This window comes from Ursus arctos, unplaced genomic scaffold (genome assembly GCF_023065955.2).
Source record: "Ursus arctos isolate Adak ecotype North America unplaced genomic scaffold, UrsArc2.0 scaffold_12, whole genome shotgun sequence".
Classification (NCBI taxonomy): domain Eukaryota; kingdom Metazoa; phylum Chordata; class Mammalia; order Carnivora; family Ursidae; genus Ursus; species Ursus arctos.
In genome coordinates, this window is record NW_026622786.1 from 65,443,472 (window position 1) to 65,463,080 (window position 19,609).

At 35.3% G+C, this 19,609-nt stretch overlaps 1 protein-coding gene across 5 annotated transcripts in view; it reads left to right on the plus strand.

The window, feature by feature from the left end:
- FAF1 (Fas associated factor 1) overlaps window positions 1–19,609 on the plus strand; it is a 486,729-nt gene that overhangs the window by 393,978 nt on the left and 73,142 nt on the right. For all 5 annotated transcript variants that reach the window (XM_048220345.2, XM_048220346.2, XM_057310649.1 and 2 more), the window contains one exon: window positions 107–195. In XM_048220345.2, the coding sequence (XP_048076302.1) occupies window positions 107–195 (89 nt within the window). The remainder of the gene's footprint in view (window positions 1–106; window positions 196–19,609) is intronic.

The window sequence follows — 19,609 nt, forward strand, 5'->3', positions numbered from 1 at the left end:
ATTTTTATTAGACTGTAGTTGTTCCTTACTGATTAATTCTAGAATGACTTTCCATTTTATAATAACTTTACTAATGTGAAGTTTGGCAATCTCCATGTGTTGCTAGGTAACACAACAGTGGATGAGTTAATGATGAGACTCATGGCTGCAATGGAGATCTTCACGGCCCAACAACAGGAAGATATAAAGGATGAGGTAAGATGAAAGGTTAAGTAGACCTTTAATAGGGTTTTGATGAAATAATTTGTCAAATGGCGATGCTTGCCTATGTCATGATTGATAAATAAGGATGATGAAGATGCATTTCCAGATTAACCAAGGACTTTTATGCCGTTGGGTTTACCTTTCGGTCCATTCTTTTCATGACCCCAAGACCCAAAAATTTGTTTAACTTTATGGACATTTATACTTGCTAGATTTGGAGTGGTGGCAGGAGGTCAATTTGCAGGAAATGAATTCCGAAGCATATTTACAAAAGAAACGACAATCCAGGAAATCCTGTGCACTATGTGGTTTTTTTTTCCACTCACTTTCAAGATCCTCTTACTCTTTTTAAATATTGAGGTTGATTAGCAATAAATACATTTTACATTTTTGAAGCACTGTGAGAATTAGTAAAAGATCTCCAGAATTCTGAATTTCTCAGTCTCCTGAATATATTCCGTTGGTATTGATGGCATGAATGCGGAACCTCAGATAAAATAATAATAACAGCAATATTGATAATGACAATAGTACTCAACACTTACTGAATATTTATAATGTGCTAAGCACTGAGCTGAGCACTTTGCGTATATCATCTTATGTGATCGGAAAACAACCCCATGAGGTTGTATATGAGTCACACAGAGTTCTGGCAGAAAACACATGGCACTTCCAAATTGGGTTATTTGAGAACAGTTTAATAAGAGAACTGTTTATAAAGGTAAGAGCAGGGTTTATGGAAGTCAGCAATGAATAGAACCGACTCTAGGGCTAAAGGGAGCCATTACCACCTGCCCAAAAGCCTTGGAGAAAGTGGTATATCGAGATGACTATATCTGATAGAGGGAATGTAGCCAGTGCTTGGTGACCGGTTAGGGAGGAAACTAGGGAATAGCTTTACTTTCCTTCCATATTCTTCTGCTAATGCTACCTACCTACCTAACCCAACCAGAAGCTGAAGGGCAAGAGAACCTCCCTGGGCGAAAAGTTAGGTGGAGCATGGATATTGAGGGACAAATGGGAGATAGTCTAGCACAGACTGGTACTATTATCTCCACTTTTCAGGTGAGAAAACTGAGAATCAAAAGGGCTAAGTTAATTTACCCAAGATCACATGACTAGTAGGACCTATAATAGTCTTAAGGAATTATTAGTGCTTTATCAGTCAAAAAATTTCTGGATTTGGAGAATAGCCTAAAGATAAAATATGAAACACATGTTAGCATTTGTTAATTTGAGATGCTCAGCTTACAGATATTCCTTAAATTGTCCTTTCTAGTATTTTTAATTGAAAAAAAAATTTATAGACAAGTAGGGAAAGTTCAATTTCTGAGCAATGATGAAACGTTTCCAGCTATAGTGAATGTTTTCAATATAAAAGCCATTAGCTATTGCAAGTGGAAAACATGTAGACAATTTTAATATAAGGTAGAACTATTGTATTTTATCTTATTTGCTTGTCTCTTTCTTCTATTTGACTGTGAGTTTAAGAGCCAGAGTTGTATCATATTCATGTTTATAACTGTATTCCCTAACAGTGTACCTAGGACAAAGTAGGCACTCAGTAAATGTTTATTAAATGATTGAATAAATTAATACTTGGAAAAAGTCACATGAAATAATATTACTTGAAAAAATAATTCTTTGGTATTGCAGTGGTATAAAACCTGATGTGTCCATATTAACAAGTATGAACATTTGGAGTCCTGTAACTAGTTTAGTGTTTCATACACATTAGGTTTCTTTTATTGCTGGAAAAATGATGTTTGTAATTTTCCTTAATAGTCAGTGTTTCATTTACTCTAAAGAAAAGGTAATCAGGTATATGGTGGAAAGATGTTTATCTGTTACTCTATAAATTGACAGTGACATTTTAAAATAATGAAGCACTGTACTTACTTAGGAATTTGTAATAATAGGTGTGTTGCCATTCAAGATTACGTTTATCCTGGAATAGAGGCATTGATTGACAATAATTCACTAAACACATTCTTCAGCCATTTAAATCTTGAGTCTCATTAGTATTAGATTTACAGATTATGCTGTATAATAATATGAATGTACAATATTTGCATGCATATTCCCAGTTCATTCTTTCATCTTAATTTGTGTTCCTCGTAATTCATTGGTAAAGAAATTGACTTTAATTCCTTTAATACTGAGCACAAAATTTAATATGAGGGTTACAGGAAAAATCCAAGGCTCCATATAATTGAAATTTTTATTGAAATTTAACTGCAAGAGGTAAGGATTTCTCTTTGTTTTTAGAGTGTCTTCATGAAAGTTATTCAGTTCAAGAGTAGAGTTCCTAAGAAAAGCTTTTCTAGGTTCAAAAGCTTGTTTTGGACTATGCATAGATCATAATGGATTTGGTATCTGCTGAGTATGTGACAAGAAACACTGTCCCTTGTAATTGTGAATTTGCCTTTACTCTTCAAAAAAATTTCAAGTAACACTTTATCTTAAGCTTGCAATGAAAATCAAATTCATGAACAGGTTTGGAGGATGGCTTCCTAGTCCTGAATTCATATAAACTTAACTTTGGTTCACTTAAATACATCCATCACTTCGATGATTCCATTGTATTAGTGCAACCAGAGATACCCTATACTATACAGTGTTTTTATTAAATAAAACCAAGCCCAAACATATTCATACTCTGAATCATTCTTTAATGGCAGAATAGACTAACCTTTATATCACTAATTGTTCTGTTTCTAATCAGGAAGCTCACATTATATGAACTTCTTGTTTTGGTAGAACTGCCTACAGCTTTCTTCGCAGACATTTTCATTAATGGTATTAGTTTGGTTTTTTAAGTGTTTACTGAGCATCTATCAAGTATATAACACTGGGCTCAGTCTTGGGGACAGAGGTACTTTGCTACAACACAGGCTTTTTGGCCAATATCACTACATGATGGTAGCCTGTTTAGAATCAGAACATTTAGAATCTATTTAGAATCAGAACATTTAGCATCTCTTTTTGCTTACAGCCTGGTTCCAAACAATAGATGCTTTCTAACATGTAAATAAATTCAGGTATTTTAATATGCCCTATTTTTTTAGCTGTTAGTAATTCAGAAACCTCTGATTACTAAGAGTTTATGATACTTAGTTCTTAATCTGTTTATTATTTCATTCATTTCTTTGTTCATCCATTCAACACTTAATTTATTTAGAATTCTCAGTATCATAGGTGCAAAGATTACTTCTTTCCCTATTTTCTGTTTCTTCCTGATTCAGTCTTATTAGGTTATATGTTTCAAGGAGTTGATCCATTTCTTCTTAAATGATCTAATTTATTTGCATACTGGCGTATAATGGTTCATAGTAGTCTTACAATCCTTTGTATTTCTGTGCTGTTAATTGTAACATCTCTTTCATTTCTCATTTTATTTATTTGAGTCCTCTTTTTTCTTGGTCTATTTAAAGGCTTGTTAATTTTGTTTATCTTTTTAAAAAATCAGCTCTTAGTTTCATTGATCTTTTCTTATTTCTTATTGAAATAATATTGACATAAAATTATTAGTTTCAGGTGTACAACATTGAGTCAGTAATTATATTATTCAGTGATCACCATGATAAATGTAGTCACACTCATCTTTTCTGTTGTCTTTTAGTCTCCTTTCTTTCTGCTCTGATCTTTATCATTTTTTTCCTTCTGTTAACTTTGGGCTTTGTCCTTTTTCTGGTTCCTTGAAATGTAAAGTTAGATTGTTTATTTGAGATCTTTCTTGTTTCTTGACGTAGGCATTTATCACTATGAGCTTGCTTATAACTGCATTGCTAGTGTCCCATAAGTTTTGGTACGTTGTATTTCCATTTTCATTTGTCGTAAGGTATTTTTTTATTTCTTCTTTGATTTCTTCTTTGACCCATTGGTTGTTCAGCAGTATGTTGTTTAAGCTCCACATATTTGTGAATATTACAGTTGTCTTCTTGTAATTGATATCTAGTTTCATACCATTTTGGTTGGAAAAGATGCTTGATATGATTTCAGTCTTCTTAAATTTATTAAGATGTTTTTGTGTGTGCCCTAATATATGGTTTATCCGGGACAGTGTTCCATATGTGCTTGAGACAAGTGTGTATTCTGTTGCTTTGGGACAAAATGTTCTGTATATGTTTGTTAAGTCCACTCTGCCCAAACACATCATTTTATTCAAATACTTCCTCATTGATTTTCTGTCTGGATGGTCTATCCATTGATGAAATTGGGGTATTAAAGTCCCCTAGTATTATTGTATTGCTGTCTCTTTCTCCCTTTTAGATCTGTTAATATTTGTTTTCTATATTTAGGTACTCCTATGTTGGGTACATAAATATTTTTAAAAGGTTTCTTTATCCAGTGTTTTTTCTCCATAGTTAGTCCCAGATAACAGAAGATAATAATTTCTCTCATCTTGATTTGTATATTCATTTCATAAATATTTATTGATCTTTTCCTATGTACTAGACACCACGTAAAGCACCAGTACCACAGCTGTGTGCAAGATAGATAGGGCCATTGAGCTTACAACACAGCAGTTCCAATATAGTGTATGAAGTAATCAAGTAGATAAAGCCCCGGGAACAACTCGTCAGAGTGAGCTAGACATGCTGTGTAGGCAACTTGACGCAGAGCACATAGAAGGGCACTTGCATTCTCCAGGGCAAGCTATGAGGCAGGTAGAAAGGTGAGAATGAAGGTAATAATAACAGCCACTCTTCGGGTTCCTGCTACATGCCGGCCGTAGGTATTTCTCAGTGTGATTCCTAGACTACCAGAATACTTAGCTATTTACCAAGGATTCCAGGCAGTTAGGTATGACAAGCAATGTAATCAACTTTGTTAACATTTATTTCACATTTTGAAATGTAAAATAAACTGTGATATCCTTCCAAATCCCATTTCATTCATCATATCTGTTACAATTTATTAGACTGCTCGTGTACAAGAAAGATTGCATTGAATGTTTTGTTTTGTTTAGACAAATTCATTTAACTGGGGCAGTTTACTTTGGCTTCTGAACTTTTATGTCATTCTCATGGTATTTTTAAATTTACATTCATTTTTCCTTGCTTAAATTTGTTATATTTTTAATTCCCCAAAATTGATCATGACTGAAATGTGGTTCATTGAAGCATAAAAGTAATGCTGAAAATAGCACAATTAATATTGTAAATCAGTATAACATAGTTCAAACTAATTCAACATTAGTGTAAACGTAATTTAGAGAATTCCAGTGCTAGCATAGAAGATCCCGGGACAGCTGACTCTGATTATAATGATTTCATACCATCTGCTGTAAAAATGAAAATTTTTTTTGATTGAGAGGTGAATACATGAAAGTTGATTGTATAGAAGAAACAGTCCATTTACCACTAGTGCCACGATTTCTGAGGTTTTTCATAAAAGCATGAAGCCTTCAGAGTTTTTGTTTCATTATTAAATAAAGACCAGTGACCTAACTTTCTGTTCAATAAATAGATTTTTTTTCAGAACAAGAGAAAAATAACACCACTAAAAAAAAAAATTTTATTGTGCAAGGCAGAAAAGTGACCAAACCATAGATGAGAAATTGTTTACAAATTGCATTCCTTGTGGTAAAAATGAATGCAAATCCCACAACTGGCAAGAAACTTGTAAACCCATCTCCAAAGTTAACAATAAAAAAATACTCAACAAGACAATAGAATTATTTCCTAGGAAAGTACTTTCTCAAATTATACTGTTGAGTGGCATGCAATGGCAATAGGATGGTTTGTGGAGGAGCAATGACCATGTTCTGCATTTTATGCTGCTTTATGGTTAGATTACCACTAAGATGTGCAGAATAAGAATCATTCTTGGCATATTGCTATTTGTATGTATACAAGGTAGAAGTAGTCATCACTGTTCATTCTGTTTATCAGTGAGAAATATATAAGTGAAGTTTTTAATTTAATGATTATGTTGCAGACTTTGAGTTAGACTTAAAAAGATGAGGTAGAATTGGTACTGATGACAAACTAACTATACTTCAAAGGACATCGTTCAGAATGTGAAAGGACAATCCACAGATTGGGAGAAAATCTTCGCAAATAATGTATTTGAGAAAAGGACTTATAGCTAGAATATATAAAGAATTCTTAAAACTCAATAATAAAAAGACAAATTAACCCCATTTAAAAATGGGCAAAGGATCTGAAAAGACATTTCTCCATGGGAGATATACAAATGGCCAGTAAGCACATGAAATGATATTCCACATCATTAATGATCAGGCAAGTGAAAATCAAAACCACAATGAGATAATACTACCTCACACAAGCTGCAATGGCTGGAATCAGAAGATAACAAGTGTTGGTGAAGATATGGAGAAATTTTAACCCTTATAGACTGCTGGTGGGAATATAAGATGGAGCAGCTGCTTTCGAAAACAGTATAAAAGTCCTCAAATGATTAAACATAGTCACCATATTTTCTATGAGGCCAGTATTACCTTGATCCCCAAACCAGGCAAAGACCCCATCAAAAAGGAGAATTACAGACCTATATCCCTGATGAATATGGATGCCAAAATTCTTAACAAGATCCTAGCTAATAGGATCCAACAGTACATTAAAAGGATTATCCATCACGACCAAGTGGGATTCATCCCTGGGATGCAAGGGTGGTTCAACATTCGCAAATCGATCAGTGTGATAGATCACATTAATAAGAGAAGAGACAAGAACCATATGATCCTTTCAATTGATGCAGAAAAAGCATTTGACAAAATACAGCATCCTTTCCTGATGAAAACCCTTCAGATTTTAGGGATAGAGGGTACATTCCTCAATTCCACAAAAACCATCTATGAAAAGCCTACAGCAAATATCATTCTCAATGGGGAAAAGCTGAAAGCCTTTCCCTTAAGATCAGGAACACAACAAGGATGCCCACTCTCGCCATTAATGTTCAACATAGTACTAGAAGTCCTTGCAACAGCGATCAGACAACAAAAAAGAATAAAAGGTATTCAGATTGGCAAAGAAGAAGTCAAACTGTCTCTCTTCGCAGATGACATGATACTTTATATAGAAAACCCAAAGACTCCACCCCCAAATTACTAGAACTCATAGAACAATTCAGTAATGTGGCAGGATACAAAATCAGTGCTCAGCAATCAGTTGCATTTCTACACACGAACAACGAGACTGAAGAAAGAGAAATTAGGGAATCCATTCCATTTACAATAGCACCAAAAATCATAGGATATCTTGGAATTAACTTAACCAGAGAGGTAAAGGATCTATATTCTAGAAACTACAGAACACTGATGAAAGACATTGAAGAAGACACAAAAAGATGGAAAAACATTCCGTGCTCATGGATCGGAAGAATAAACATAGTTAAAATGTCTATGCTACAGAGCAATCTACATATTCAATGCCATCCTGATCAAAATACCAATGACATTTTTCAAAGAACTGGAACAAACAGCCCTTAAATTTGTGTGGAACCAGAAAAGGCCCCGAATTGCCAAGGAATTGTTGAAAAGGAAAAACAAAGCTGGGGGAATCACGTTGCCGGATTTCAAGCTATAGTGCAAAGCTGTGATCACAAAGACAGCATGGTAGTGGCACAAAAACAGACACATAGACCAATGGAACAGAATAGAGAACCCAGAAATGGACCCTCGGGTCTATGGTCAACTAATCTTTCAAATAAATAAATAAAATCTTAAAAAAAAAAAAAACTAAGGATGTACTGTATGGTGACTAACATAACATAATAAAAATTACTATTAAAAAATTTTTTAAAAATGGGCAAAGAACTTGAATAGACATTTCTCTGAAGACATTCAATGTCTAACAAGCACACACACACAAAAAAGGTGCTCAACATTATTAGTGATTAGGGAAATGCAAATCAAAACCACAAGGAGATCCACTTCACATCCACTAGGATGGCTATTATCAAAAAGAATGGAAATTAACACAAATTGACAAGGATGTGGAGAAAGTAGAACCCTGGTACATTGCTAAGTGGAATGTAAAGTGGTGCAGACACTGTGAAAAACAATTTGGACGTTCCTCAAAAAGTTAAACATAGAATTACCACATTCCAGCAATCCACATCCAGGTATAAATACCCAAAGAATTGAAAACAGGGACTCAGACACTTGTTCACAAATGTTTTTGTAGCATTATTCACAATAACCAAAAGGTAGAAACATTCACCAACAGATGAATAGATTAAAAATGTGTTATATCCATACAAAGAATATTGTTCAATCATAATAAAGATTAAAGTACTGATACATACTGCAACATAGATGAAACTGGAAGACCTTGAAATGAAAAATGCCAGATGCAAAAGGCTAAATATTGTATCATTCTACTTATATATCTTGAATAGACTAATTTATAAGAACTACTTGCTGTTCTGGAGGTATGAGGCAGGTTGGGGAGTTACTGCTTAATGGGTATGGAGTTTCTGTTTAAGGTGGTGAGAAAGTTATGGAAATAGTGTGATGGTTTGCACAACACTGTAAATGTATTTAACACCACTAAATTGTACACTTAAAATAGTAACTTGTATATTGTGTATATTTTATCATAAGAAACAAAACAGTAACAACATAACATGGATGTTCATTATTTTTGAGCTGAGAAGTGAGAGATTGATGTGGGCTGGCAACTTGAGAAGTTCTTGATTCTTGGGCTCAGTACTTGCTGGAAGTTACTGGGAACTGAAACAGAGTGGAAAAGATTCCACCCCTGTTTTCATGAGCTTTAATCCTGAGTTTTTTCCTCTCTATAAATTTCAAACTTTACCTCTTAGGGAAGCAAGGATGTCAGTTGAAGTACCTTAAAAAAGAAAGCAAGAATGTGTTTATCTAGCTAGTGCCAAGCACTATGTTCGATACTTCCTACAAATAATCACTTTTGGTTTTCATGATGACCTTCTGAAATAGTTATCATCCCTATTTTATTGATGAGAAAACTGAGGCATACGGTAGTTATAAATAGTTTGCCAGAAGTCATACAACTCTATCAAAACCAGAATACATACTTACGTGCTTTTCATACATCATGATCCCTTGTAAAGCTGAGTTACATTTACATTAAAGATTTGTAGAACAAATGAGCACTCGGTGTTATACACAACTAATGAATTGTTGAACGCTACATTAAAAACTAATGACGTACTATATGTTGGCTAGTTGAACATAATAATAATAAAAAAAGATCTAAAGATTTGTAGGATAAATGAAGCAGCTCTCTTATCAAGATTAGGTAGAATCAGAGTGGGCTGACCTGAAGAGTAGGTCAGACATTCCTAGATTCCCAAATACCATTTTCAGTTGAGTAGAATAAGAAAGTTTGTCATAACTGTCTACTCTTGTACATAGAATAATGCTCACTGTTAAAAAGTTATATCCACACCCTATTTATTTACATTTGTTGCTCTTAAAGTGCCTGCTGATGGATTTGTTCAGCCATGCTTGACACCTCAGAGTAGAAGTTAATAATTTGTCATAGATGAAACTAATGTAAAGAGATTTATGACTCAACATTGGCATTACAATTCAACACACCTGTTCTGAGCCAGAGCTTCACATTTTTTCCTTCCTTTGCCTGAGGTAGAGACTTCTTCATGGATTACAGTAACACTTTTTGACAAGCTTTGACTGGGTGGAGCTGCCTTGTAATGACAGAACACAATTGATGATATCTCAGTAATGCATTCTTTTTTGATTTGGGCTGTCAACATTTATTACTGTAAAGGCACTCATTGTTAAACAGCTGGCCCAACCTGTCCACTTTTTGTTTTTAGTAGAAGTGGAGTCTAACAAAGTATGTTTATTTTTCTAGTTATGCAATATTAGCTAGTTTGGGGGGGAATATTTCTAGTTATTATGTTTTCTTTTACGTACCATTGTTTTAAATTTCATGTTCTCCGAATAAAAATTAAAACGTTCTACTTTTTCTAAAGTGTTCTCAAGTGGCAGTTGAGACCTTCGCAATGTTGTAAACCTGACAGTCATCCAAAGAAAATGTTAACTGAAACTCTCTTAAGGCATATCCTTTAAAAAGATTCAAAAGAAACTTTTCCTGTCTTAAACATGACGCTCCCTAAATCTTTATCTTTAGACACAGGCATATTCCTTGTGAATTTTTCTTTCCCACTGGGCAATATATCTAATTACGTGTCATCCCAGCAAATAGGTAATTGCAGTATAGTATGAAAACGCAGCAATGGCAATTAAGTACAAGATACAGAGGTAACACAAAGAAGACTTCTTAGAGGAGGAAACATTTAAGTCTTAAAGGATGATACATAGAGGTTCACCAGGTAAACCACCATTAATTCATTTCTTTGGTCCCTAAACCAACACATTTTTATTAAGGGCCTGCTACATGCCCACATTGTGCTAAGCACTAATGGTTACAAGGATGACACAGTCCTTAGATGTTAAGTGACATGTAAATAAAGGATTCCAGTATAATGATATAATCCCCATGATGGAGGTATATGTAGATTGTTAAATCTGCCTATCAGAGTTAGAAAGGCCTCACCAGGAAAAATTCTTTTAAGCTGAAACTTTAAAAATTAGCAACATTTTGGAGGTAGACTTGTGAAGAAGTGTCTTCTAGGAGAAAAAAAAGGGTACTTTTACAATAGATGGCTAGTTTGGAAGACTACCTCGTCAGTCAAAGGAGACACATTTTGTAATTAAGATATAATTGAGGACTACTTGGTTAATTAATTTTGGATTAGATATTTCAATTCAATGAAAACCATATATACCCCATTTCCTATTAATACTAGTCTTTGCAGATCATTTTTACCATAAAGCATACCAAACAAAGTTAAGGCAAAGAAAAAATGATTCTTCACACTTACGAAGTTTTGTTACTGTTAGAGGTATATGTGTGTTTGTGTATGTATGTTTCAGTGTCTGGACGTATATAGGAAAACATTCTAGAGAAAATTTTAGCAGACTAGAGAAAACTATTTTAATAGAGGATTTGCTTTTGGAATTCTTAGCTATGCAGTGTTGCTTTATTGAAGTCAGTCACTGCTTGTATACTAAAATATCCATCACAGCTTTGCACCGCTTTGGAGACTTAGAATAGGAATGCTTATAAACCTTGAGTTAGAAGAGAGAACACTAAGATGCCTGATGGAGAACAACGTGAACTCCTAGTCATTTGCTGATGGGAATACAAAACGGTTTAGCCACTCAGAAAAAAGTTTGACCTTCCCTCAGAAAGTTGACCATACACTTAACACACAACCCAGCAACCTCATCCCTAGGTATTAACTCTAGAAAAGTGAAAACTTAGGTTCACACCAGAACTTAAACATGAATGTTCATAAAATCTCTGTTCATAATTGCCAAAGCTGGAAACTATTTAAAAGCCCTTCATGATCCTTCCATTCACCTTCAGTGGGTGAATGGGTAAATATACTGTGTTACATCCATACAATGAAATACTACTCTACAATAAAAAGGAGCAAACTATTGATATGTACAACTTGAATGTATTACAGAGGCGTTATGCTTAGTAAAAGATGTCAGTCTTTAAAGTTTACATGCTATATAGTTCCATTGTACAATATTTTTAAAAAGACAAAAGCTATAGAAATGGGGAACTAATCAGTGGTTGCTCAGAGTTAGGACTCAGAAGAGAATATGATTACAAAGAAAATAGCACCGGATTTTTGCGGGGATGATGGAAATATTCCATATCCTATTTTGGTGGTGGTTACATGTATCTATACATATGTTAAAATTTATAGAACTATATACCAAAAATCATCCATTTTTGTAGTATGTTTACTTAAAAAAAAAGATTAAAAGCAAAGAAAATAAACAGCCCATAGAATTAACTATAAAATGGGCTTCAGCAAAAGTTTATAGTTCTTTTATTGTTCTTTTTTATTGCATTACTAATGTTATTTGGATCCCTGTGATAATAGCTAACATTTATTGAATCCCTACTCTTTGGCATAGGACCAGGGCCATTTGCATTCCTTCTATAAATTCTTCAAGATAGGTATTATTTTACCTGTTTTATAGAAAAGGAAACTGGCCCAGAGCATTAATTGATTCTCCCAGGACAGACACAAATTGGGGGTGAGGGGATCTTACTTTATACACAGCAGTTGGGATTGCACTAACTTTACCATTATAGACTGCAGCCATTGGAGTAGCCGAGCCATTCTCAAATTATGGTGCAGTGGCTACCAGCATCACTATTACCTGAGTTTGCTTAAAATGCATGTTCCTAGGTGTCTGACCTACTGAGTCAGTTTTTAATCTCTTCTTGTATAAAGTAGTACCTGGGGTGCCTGGGTGGCTCAGTCAGTTAAGTGTCTGCCTTCAGCTCAGGTCATGATCCCAGGGTCCTGGGGATCGAGCCCCGCATTGGTCTCCCTGTTCAGTGGGAAGCCTGCTTCTCCCTCTGCTGCTCCCCCTGCTTGTGCTCTCTGCCTTTCCTTCTCTCTCTCTCTCTCTCAAGTAAATTAAGAAAAAAAATCTTAAAAAAATAAAATAAAATAGTGCCTACCTGATATGTATGTTTGGAAAGTTAAATAAGATAATACATGTAAAGCAGGTACTAGTACCTAGTATTTAGTAAAAAGTATATAATATATTAGTATTATCTATTGCTGTTATTTATACTCTAGGCTAAGCTGGAAAGAACTTCAGAAATCATTTAATCTTAATTTCATTCTGTTGAGGAAACTTAAGAGTTATAGAAATTTTCCCAAAATCACTTACAGAATTTGTGGTTATTTTTCCTCTTTTTAGTGTTTTTTTCTCTTAATTGAAAGTAAATATTTATCGTATAATGGGACATCCAGTAGGTATGTGAGGGTTGGGGGAAAGATTTTCAAATGATTTGGAATTGTAGCCTTTTGTTTTTATCTTTTATTTATTTTTTTTAAGATTTTTTTTTTAATTTATTTATTTGACAGAGATAGAGACAGCCAGTGAGAGAGGGAACACAAGCAGGGGGAGTGGGAGAGGAAGAAGCAGGCTCATAGCGGAAGAGCCTGATGTGGGGCTCGATCCCATAACGCCGGGATCACGCCCTGAGCCAAAGGCAGACGCTTAACCGCTGTGCCACCCAGGCGCCGCTAGCCTTTTGTTTTTAAATGACATTTTCCTTTTTTTAAATTGAGATATAATTGACATATAACATTGTATTAGTTTTAGTTGTAGAACATAATGATTCAATATATGTATATATTGTGAAATGAGCACCACAATAAGTCTAGTTAACATACTTCACATAATTACAGAAATTTTTTTTGTGAGGATAAGTTTAGGATTTACTCTGTTAATAACTTTAACATATGCAGTACAGTATTATTAAACTATAGTTGCTATGCTGTATATTATATCCCCATAACTTATTTATTTTATAACTAGAAATTTGTATCTGTTGACCACCTTTACCCATTTCAACCAACTCAACCTCTGGCAACTACCAATCTTTTCTCTGTATGTATTAGCTCAGTTTTTTGTTTGTTTGTTTGTTTGTTTGTTTGTTTGTTTAGATTCCACATATAAGTGAGATCATACAGTATTTGTCTTTGACTTATTTCACTTAGCATAATGCCCTCAGGGTCCATCGGTATTGTCACAAATGGCAAGATTTCATTCCTTTTATGGCTGAGTAGTATTCCATTGTATATGTATATTCCATTTTCTTTTTCCATTCATCCATCGATAGACACTTAAGTTGTTTCTATATCTTGGCTATTGTAAATAATGCTGCAGTGAACATGGGGTTACATATGTGGTTTTGAGTTAGTATTTTTGTTTTCTTCAGATAAATACCTAGAAGTGGATTTGCTGAATCATATGGTAGTTCTATTTTTAATTTTTTGAGAAACCTCCATACTGTTTTCCATTGGCTGCAGCAATTTATACATTTTCCTTTTAAAATAAATTATCTTATGGGGCGCCTGGGTGGCTCAGTCAGTTGGGCGTCCAGCTCTTGATTTCAGCACAGGTCATGATCTCAGGGTCCTGGAATCGAGCCCTGCGTCAGGCTCCACACTCAGTAGGGAATCTGTTTGGGGATTTGTCTCCCTCTCCCACTCCCCCTGCTCATGCACTCTCTCTCTCTCAAATAAATAAATAAAATCCTTAAAATAAAATGAAATAGATTATCCTATGTACTTTTGCTAGAAAAAATGATTCTTTAAATCTTTTTTCATGAAGTTCTTATATGCGTATGTATATATTTGATTTTACTACTTTAGCATTGTAAAGAGGGTTTACCCTTAGGAAAGGATGAACTAGAATAACTGTATTTAAAGTGCAAAGAATACAATATATGCAGTCCATTCACTGCATATATTACAGGTGTAACTGAGACAGAGAACATACACTTTGTAGTCCTGAACTAGTTTATTCATGCAGAGCAATAGAAAAATACAGCTTTGAAAGCAACCCAAAGTGTTTGTGGACATCTCTTATCTGGGAGGGGGGTGAAAACTTCTATATAGCTTTTAAACCCAAATATCAATTTAAATGAATAGCTGTAGCTATCTAATTACTATTTTCTTAGGGGACTGAACTACAGAATTTAAAAGTCAGGACCAGCCAACCATGGAGGCCAGTCCTTTATATGCCTAAGAGCCCTTTCAAGATGACAGCCTTCTGTCAAAAAAGGAACTAACAAATACCTGCCCCCTCACTCCCTTATTCCACTTTGGAGAACTACGGATTCCCCATTCATGTGCTTTCTCTAGAATCACTGAACATAGGTTAGCTGGTGAAATGCTTGCTCTCCACTTCAGTACAACAAAAATTCCTTCAGGACCTGCCATGTACCAGGCTCCATTGGGAGACAAAGTTTCTACCCTCAGAGAGCTTGCCACTTCCTCTAAAAATGAAACCTCAGTACCCGAAGCAATTAGAGAACAATTAGGTTCAAAACGGAAACAAATTCCACATACAAGTGGCATGGAAGACAGTTCATTCAGAAGATTAATAAGAGATAAGAGTAGATTAAAAGAATCTGAAGAGAGATATGGTTTGAATTAGGCCCTGGGTAACTGAAAGAAAGTCCTTTCCTGAAAATAAATAGCTCATTGTCTCATGAGAAGCAACTATAAATTAGTCTTTGAGAGTTTATGGTACCATAGTGCCTGAATTCAAATCCTAGCTCTATCACTTAGCAGCTGTATAACACTGAGAAAAATCCCTTAATCTCTATGCCTCAGTGTTCTCAATTAGTAGTTACTTGATAGGATTAAATCCACTGATACATGTAAAGTGCTTAGAGTAGTACCTGGCATCAAATAAGTACTTATGAAGTATTTTCTGTAATAATATAAACTGAGTTTGGAATAATTAGTAGGATGTAGTCATTTGGAGTAAGGAGGAAGTACATTTAAAAATGTGGAAATGTGATACAACTTGGAATTGGGACATGGCTTGGGACATGTGGAAAATGAGAAGTAATTTAGTAAGGCAAGAAGGAGGGGTTGGTAGAGGAAAGAGAGGAGAGAAGAGGCTGAAATGTGCATTAGGGCCACATGTTGAATGTACTTCTATGCTCTGCTATAGAATTTGAACCTTAAACTGTGGGCTGTGGAGTCTTTATCATTTCTTTTCAGCCGGAAGTTGACATGATTAGATTTGTAATTTAGGAAACTAATTCTGATGACTATGCTATTTGCTCATCACTTTGTTGGTATCTTTATGATAGTACATATCTTGATGTTATAATTTATCTGTTATTTTGTTTTCTTTTTGAGGTACAGTGCTTCTCAGAGTGTGGTCCATTGAGCACATATTTGCTACAGCTACGGATTTTTGAACTTCTATGCTAGACCTACCGAATCAGAATCTCTGCAGATGGACCAGAGAATCTGTGTTTCCACAAGTTTCCCATATATCAAGAGATTCTTGTATATCTTAAAATTTGAGAACCATTGGTTTAGTGAAAAGAACATAGCCTTTGGAAACAGGTAGACTTAAGTATAAAACCTGATTCCGTCCCTTACAAACTCTATACCATTGGCAGATTATGTAGGCAGTTTGAGTCTCAATTTCCCCATATGTTGAGTGGAAATAGTAATACCCCAATAGTGGGGGTGAAAAGAAACAGCATATGTAAAATGACTAACTCACAATAGGCCCTCATATATATATTGCCTTCCTTTCCAAGTTTATACATCTGTCTCCTACATCTAGTGAAAGAAGGAAACTATGTCTTACGCATCTCGTTTCTAGTTCTTAACACAAAGCCCAACATATAATAGGTGTACATAAGTATTTTATAAATGTATAAGTGAATGAATGAATGAGTGAATGATGAGTTTTATGGGGAAGAACTAGAAGTTAGAATACCTGTTATGAGGCTAATGCCATAGTGTAAGCAAGAGATGACAGGGGTCTGCACTAAGGCATCATGCTTGAAAAATGTGCAGGTTTCATTCTAGATTACCAAACAGATAACGTGGATTCTCTCTGAATTGGTTTAGCCTTAGCATATAAACTCTCACCAGTTAGCCCACTTCCTCTAAAGCAAACACTGAGACGGCAGTCCATCATTTGAAATCCTGCCACTAAAGAAATTAGCAAACCAGTCTTAAATCCAGCTTTTCAACTCACTCCCACATACCACTTCTATCCAGATGAAAAAGAATCTTTTCTAAACATCTCCACCGGAAATTCCAGAGACTTACATTCTAGCAAAGCAAGACCGGCTCAGTTAGGACTTGGAACTTACTTGCTACTTGTAAATTTGGCTCTCTGTTTTCATAGTCCTACAACGGACTATTTTTAAATTTCTCTGTTTTAAACTTTGGATAATTAAAGTTTAAAAAATAACCAGTTAGTCTAACATTTAGACTCAGTCTTTGATATAATAGGTACCAAACCTATTCTTTCAAGAATGTAACCTGAAAGAATGTTGAGTGTCAGGTTTGTTGTAATCCTTATTTCACTGTTTTGAGCATGAGCAATTCATTAATGATCTTACAGGCAAATCAGTTTAACAGATAGAAACTTACAATACAAATGTCTGGGGAGCCAAATGCTCATTCACTCTTCAGTTTTTAAGGATCTGCAAAGTACCAGGCACTGTTTGTTACTAGCGATACAGAAAATAAGGAAAAGTCTCTTCAATTTGCTTAGGGTCTGAAGAGAGAAATAAACATATGAGTAGATGATGACAACTCTACAGGATAATACAAGGCTGGAGGTACATAGCCATCTCTTCCTATCTTGCTCTTCTCTATGGAGAGTCCATTGGTAATAAAATAAGTTAAACCTATATTTGTTCTTCTTATTATTCAGTTCATTCAGCAAGGGTAAACAGTTTATTTCCAGGAAAATCATTCCATGACTATCTCCTACACCAACTGAAGGACTATATCTGCAGTATTTGGAAGCAAGAAAATTTAGAGGGGAGAAACACATTAAGCATGGAGATTGAAGAGAAATGAAATGGCAGAAAAAGCTATAGATGAGGTACCAGGTGGCCTACATTCTAATAAGCTGTGTGACCCTGGGAAAATCACTTAAACTTTCTTAGTCTCAGTTTCCTCATCTCTAAATGGGGATAAAAGTCCCTTCCTGGCTAACCTAATTATTGTGAGTATCACATGTGAAAGTGTCTTAGTGAAAGTGCTTTTTAAACTTTGGAATTTAAAACTTTAAAGGATTAAAAGTTTTAGGTAAAAATATAGGTGGGGGATATTCGTTAATACTTACTACATTTTCCTTTCCAAATACTTACTTAATGGTAGCTTTGATTAACAAGGAAATGAGAGGTTTTTACAGACTGGAAGCCACAGAGATAAATTAGGCCTCGGGCCAAGGAATTCATTCTTTTCTTTTTTTTCCCTTTTTTTAAGGAATTCATTCTTACCATGGAGTAGATCAGGCCTTCTAAGTCATTCCTGATTCCATTAACAAAATGATAATTCCTTCCAGTCTGCAATCTTTGTATGTTTCAGAGCCATGTCCCACCATGTGTTCCTCTGTCTAATCCTCATAGCCTGGCTCACCCAAAAGTGGAGCAAACGTAGGGGCTTGCTCTGGGCCCTTAGGTTAAAGAGCCTCCCTCCACTAGTAGCTCCTACAACCTGCAACTTAGAATGTCATTGTCTAAAGGCAGACTAAGTAGTTATGGAATAAGCAGAGTCAGCTCACCAAATAAACAGACAGGAAAAGCAGAGAGGGGTATCTTTTTGAAATTTGACTTTTCAGAAGAATCAAAGTGGTTATGAGAAAAATCAGAATTTTGTCAGATTTCTGACATTTATTTTACAGTTTAGTATAAGCTTTTTTTTTATAATATTTTTTATTATATTATGTTAGTCACCATACAGTACATCCCTGATTTTTGATGTAAAGTTTGAAGATTCATTATTTGCGTATAACACCCAGTACACCATGCAATACGTGCCCTCCTTACTACCCATCACCGGCCTATCCCATTCCCCCACCCCCCTCCCCTCTGAAGCCCTCAGTTTGTTTCTCAGAGTCCATAGTCTCTCATGCTTCATTCCCCCTTCTGATTACCCCCCCTTTCTTTATCCCTTTCTTCCCCTACCGATCTTCCTAGTTCTTATGTTCCATAGATGAGAGAAATCATATGATAATTGTCTTTCTCTGCTTGACTTATTTCACTTAGCATTATCTCCTCCAGTGCCGTCCATGTTGCAGCAAATGTTGAGAAATCGTTCTTTTTGATAGCTGAGTAATATTCCATTGTATATATGGACTACATCTTCTTAATCCAGTCATCTGTTGAAAGGCATCTCGGCTCCTTCCACGATTTAGCTATTGTGGACATTGCTGCTATGAACATATGGCCCTTCTCTTCACTACGTCTGTATCTTTGGGGTAAATACCCAGTAGTGCAATGGCTGGGTCATAGGGTAGCTCAATTTTTAACTTTTTAAGGGACCTCCACACTGTTTTCCAGAGTGGCTGTACCAACTTGCATTCCCACCGACAATGTAGGAGGGATCCCCTTTCTCCACATCCTCTCCAACAATTGTTGTTTCTTGCCTTGTCCATTTTTGCCATTCTAACTGGCGTAAGGTGGTATCTCTGTGGTTTTGATTTGAATTTCCCTGAGCTTTTATTCTAAATTACATATGGTGCATAACTCATGCTTAGGACCACTCATGTTCTTGTTTTTGGCACTGGGATGCTTATCAGAGCCCTGGTACATAGGCAGTGACTTGAATGAGGTATAGCAGTCAGCCAGGGAACAATGGAAAAATGCTTCAAAGACCTGAAGCTTGTGTTCATATAATTGTTCGTGAACCTTTCCCTGTCTTCCCTCCTCTACCATTGCCAATCTACCCATAGAAAAATGATGCTGTTAATGAGTGATGATTCGCCCCAGGTCCTCACCAGTCAGTCCTTAGAAGAAACGCAGAGAAATTCAACTGTTTGGAC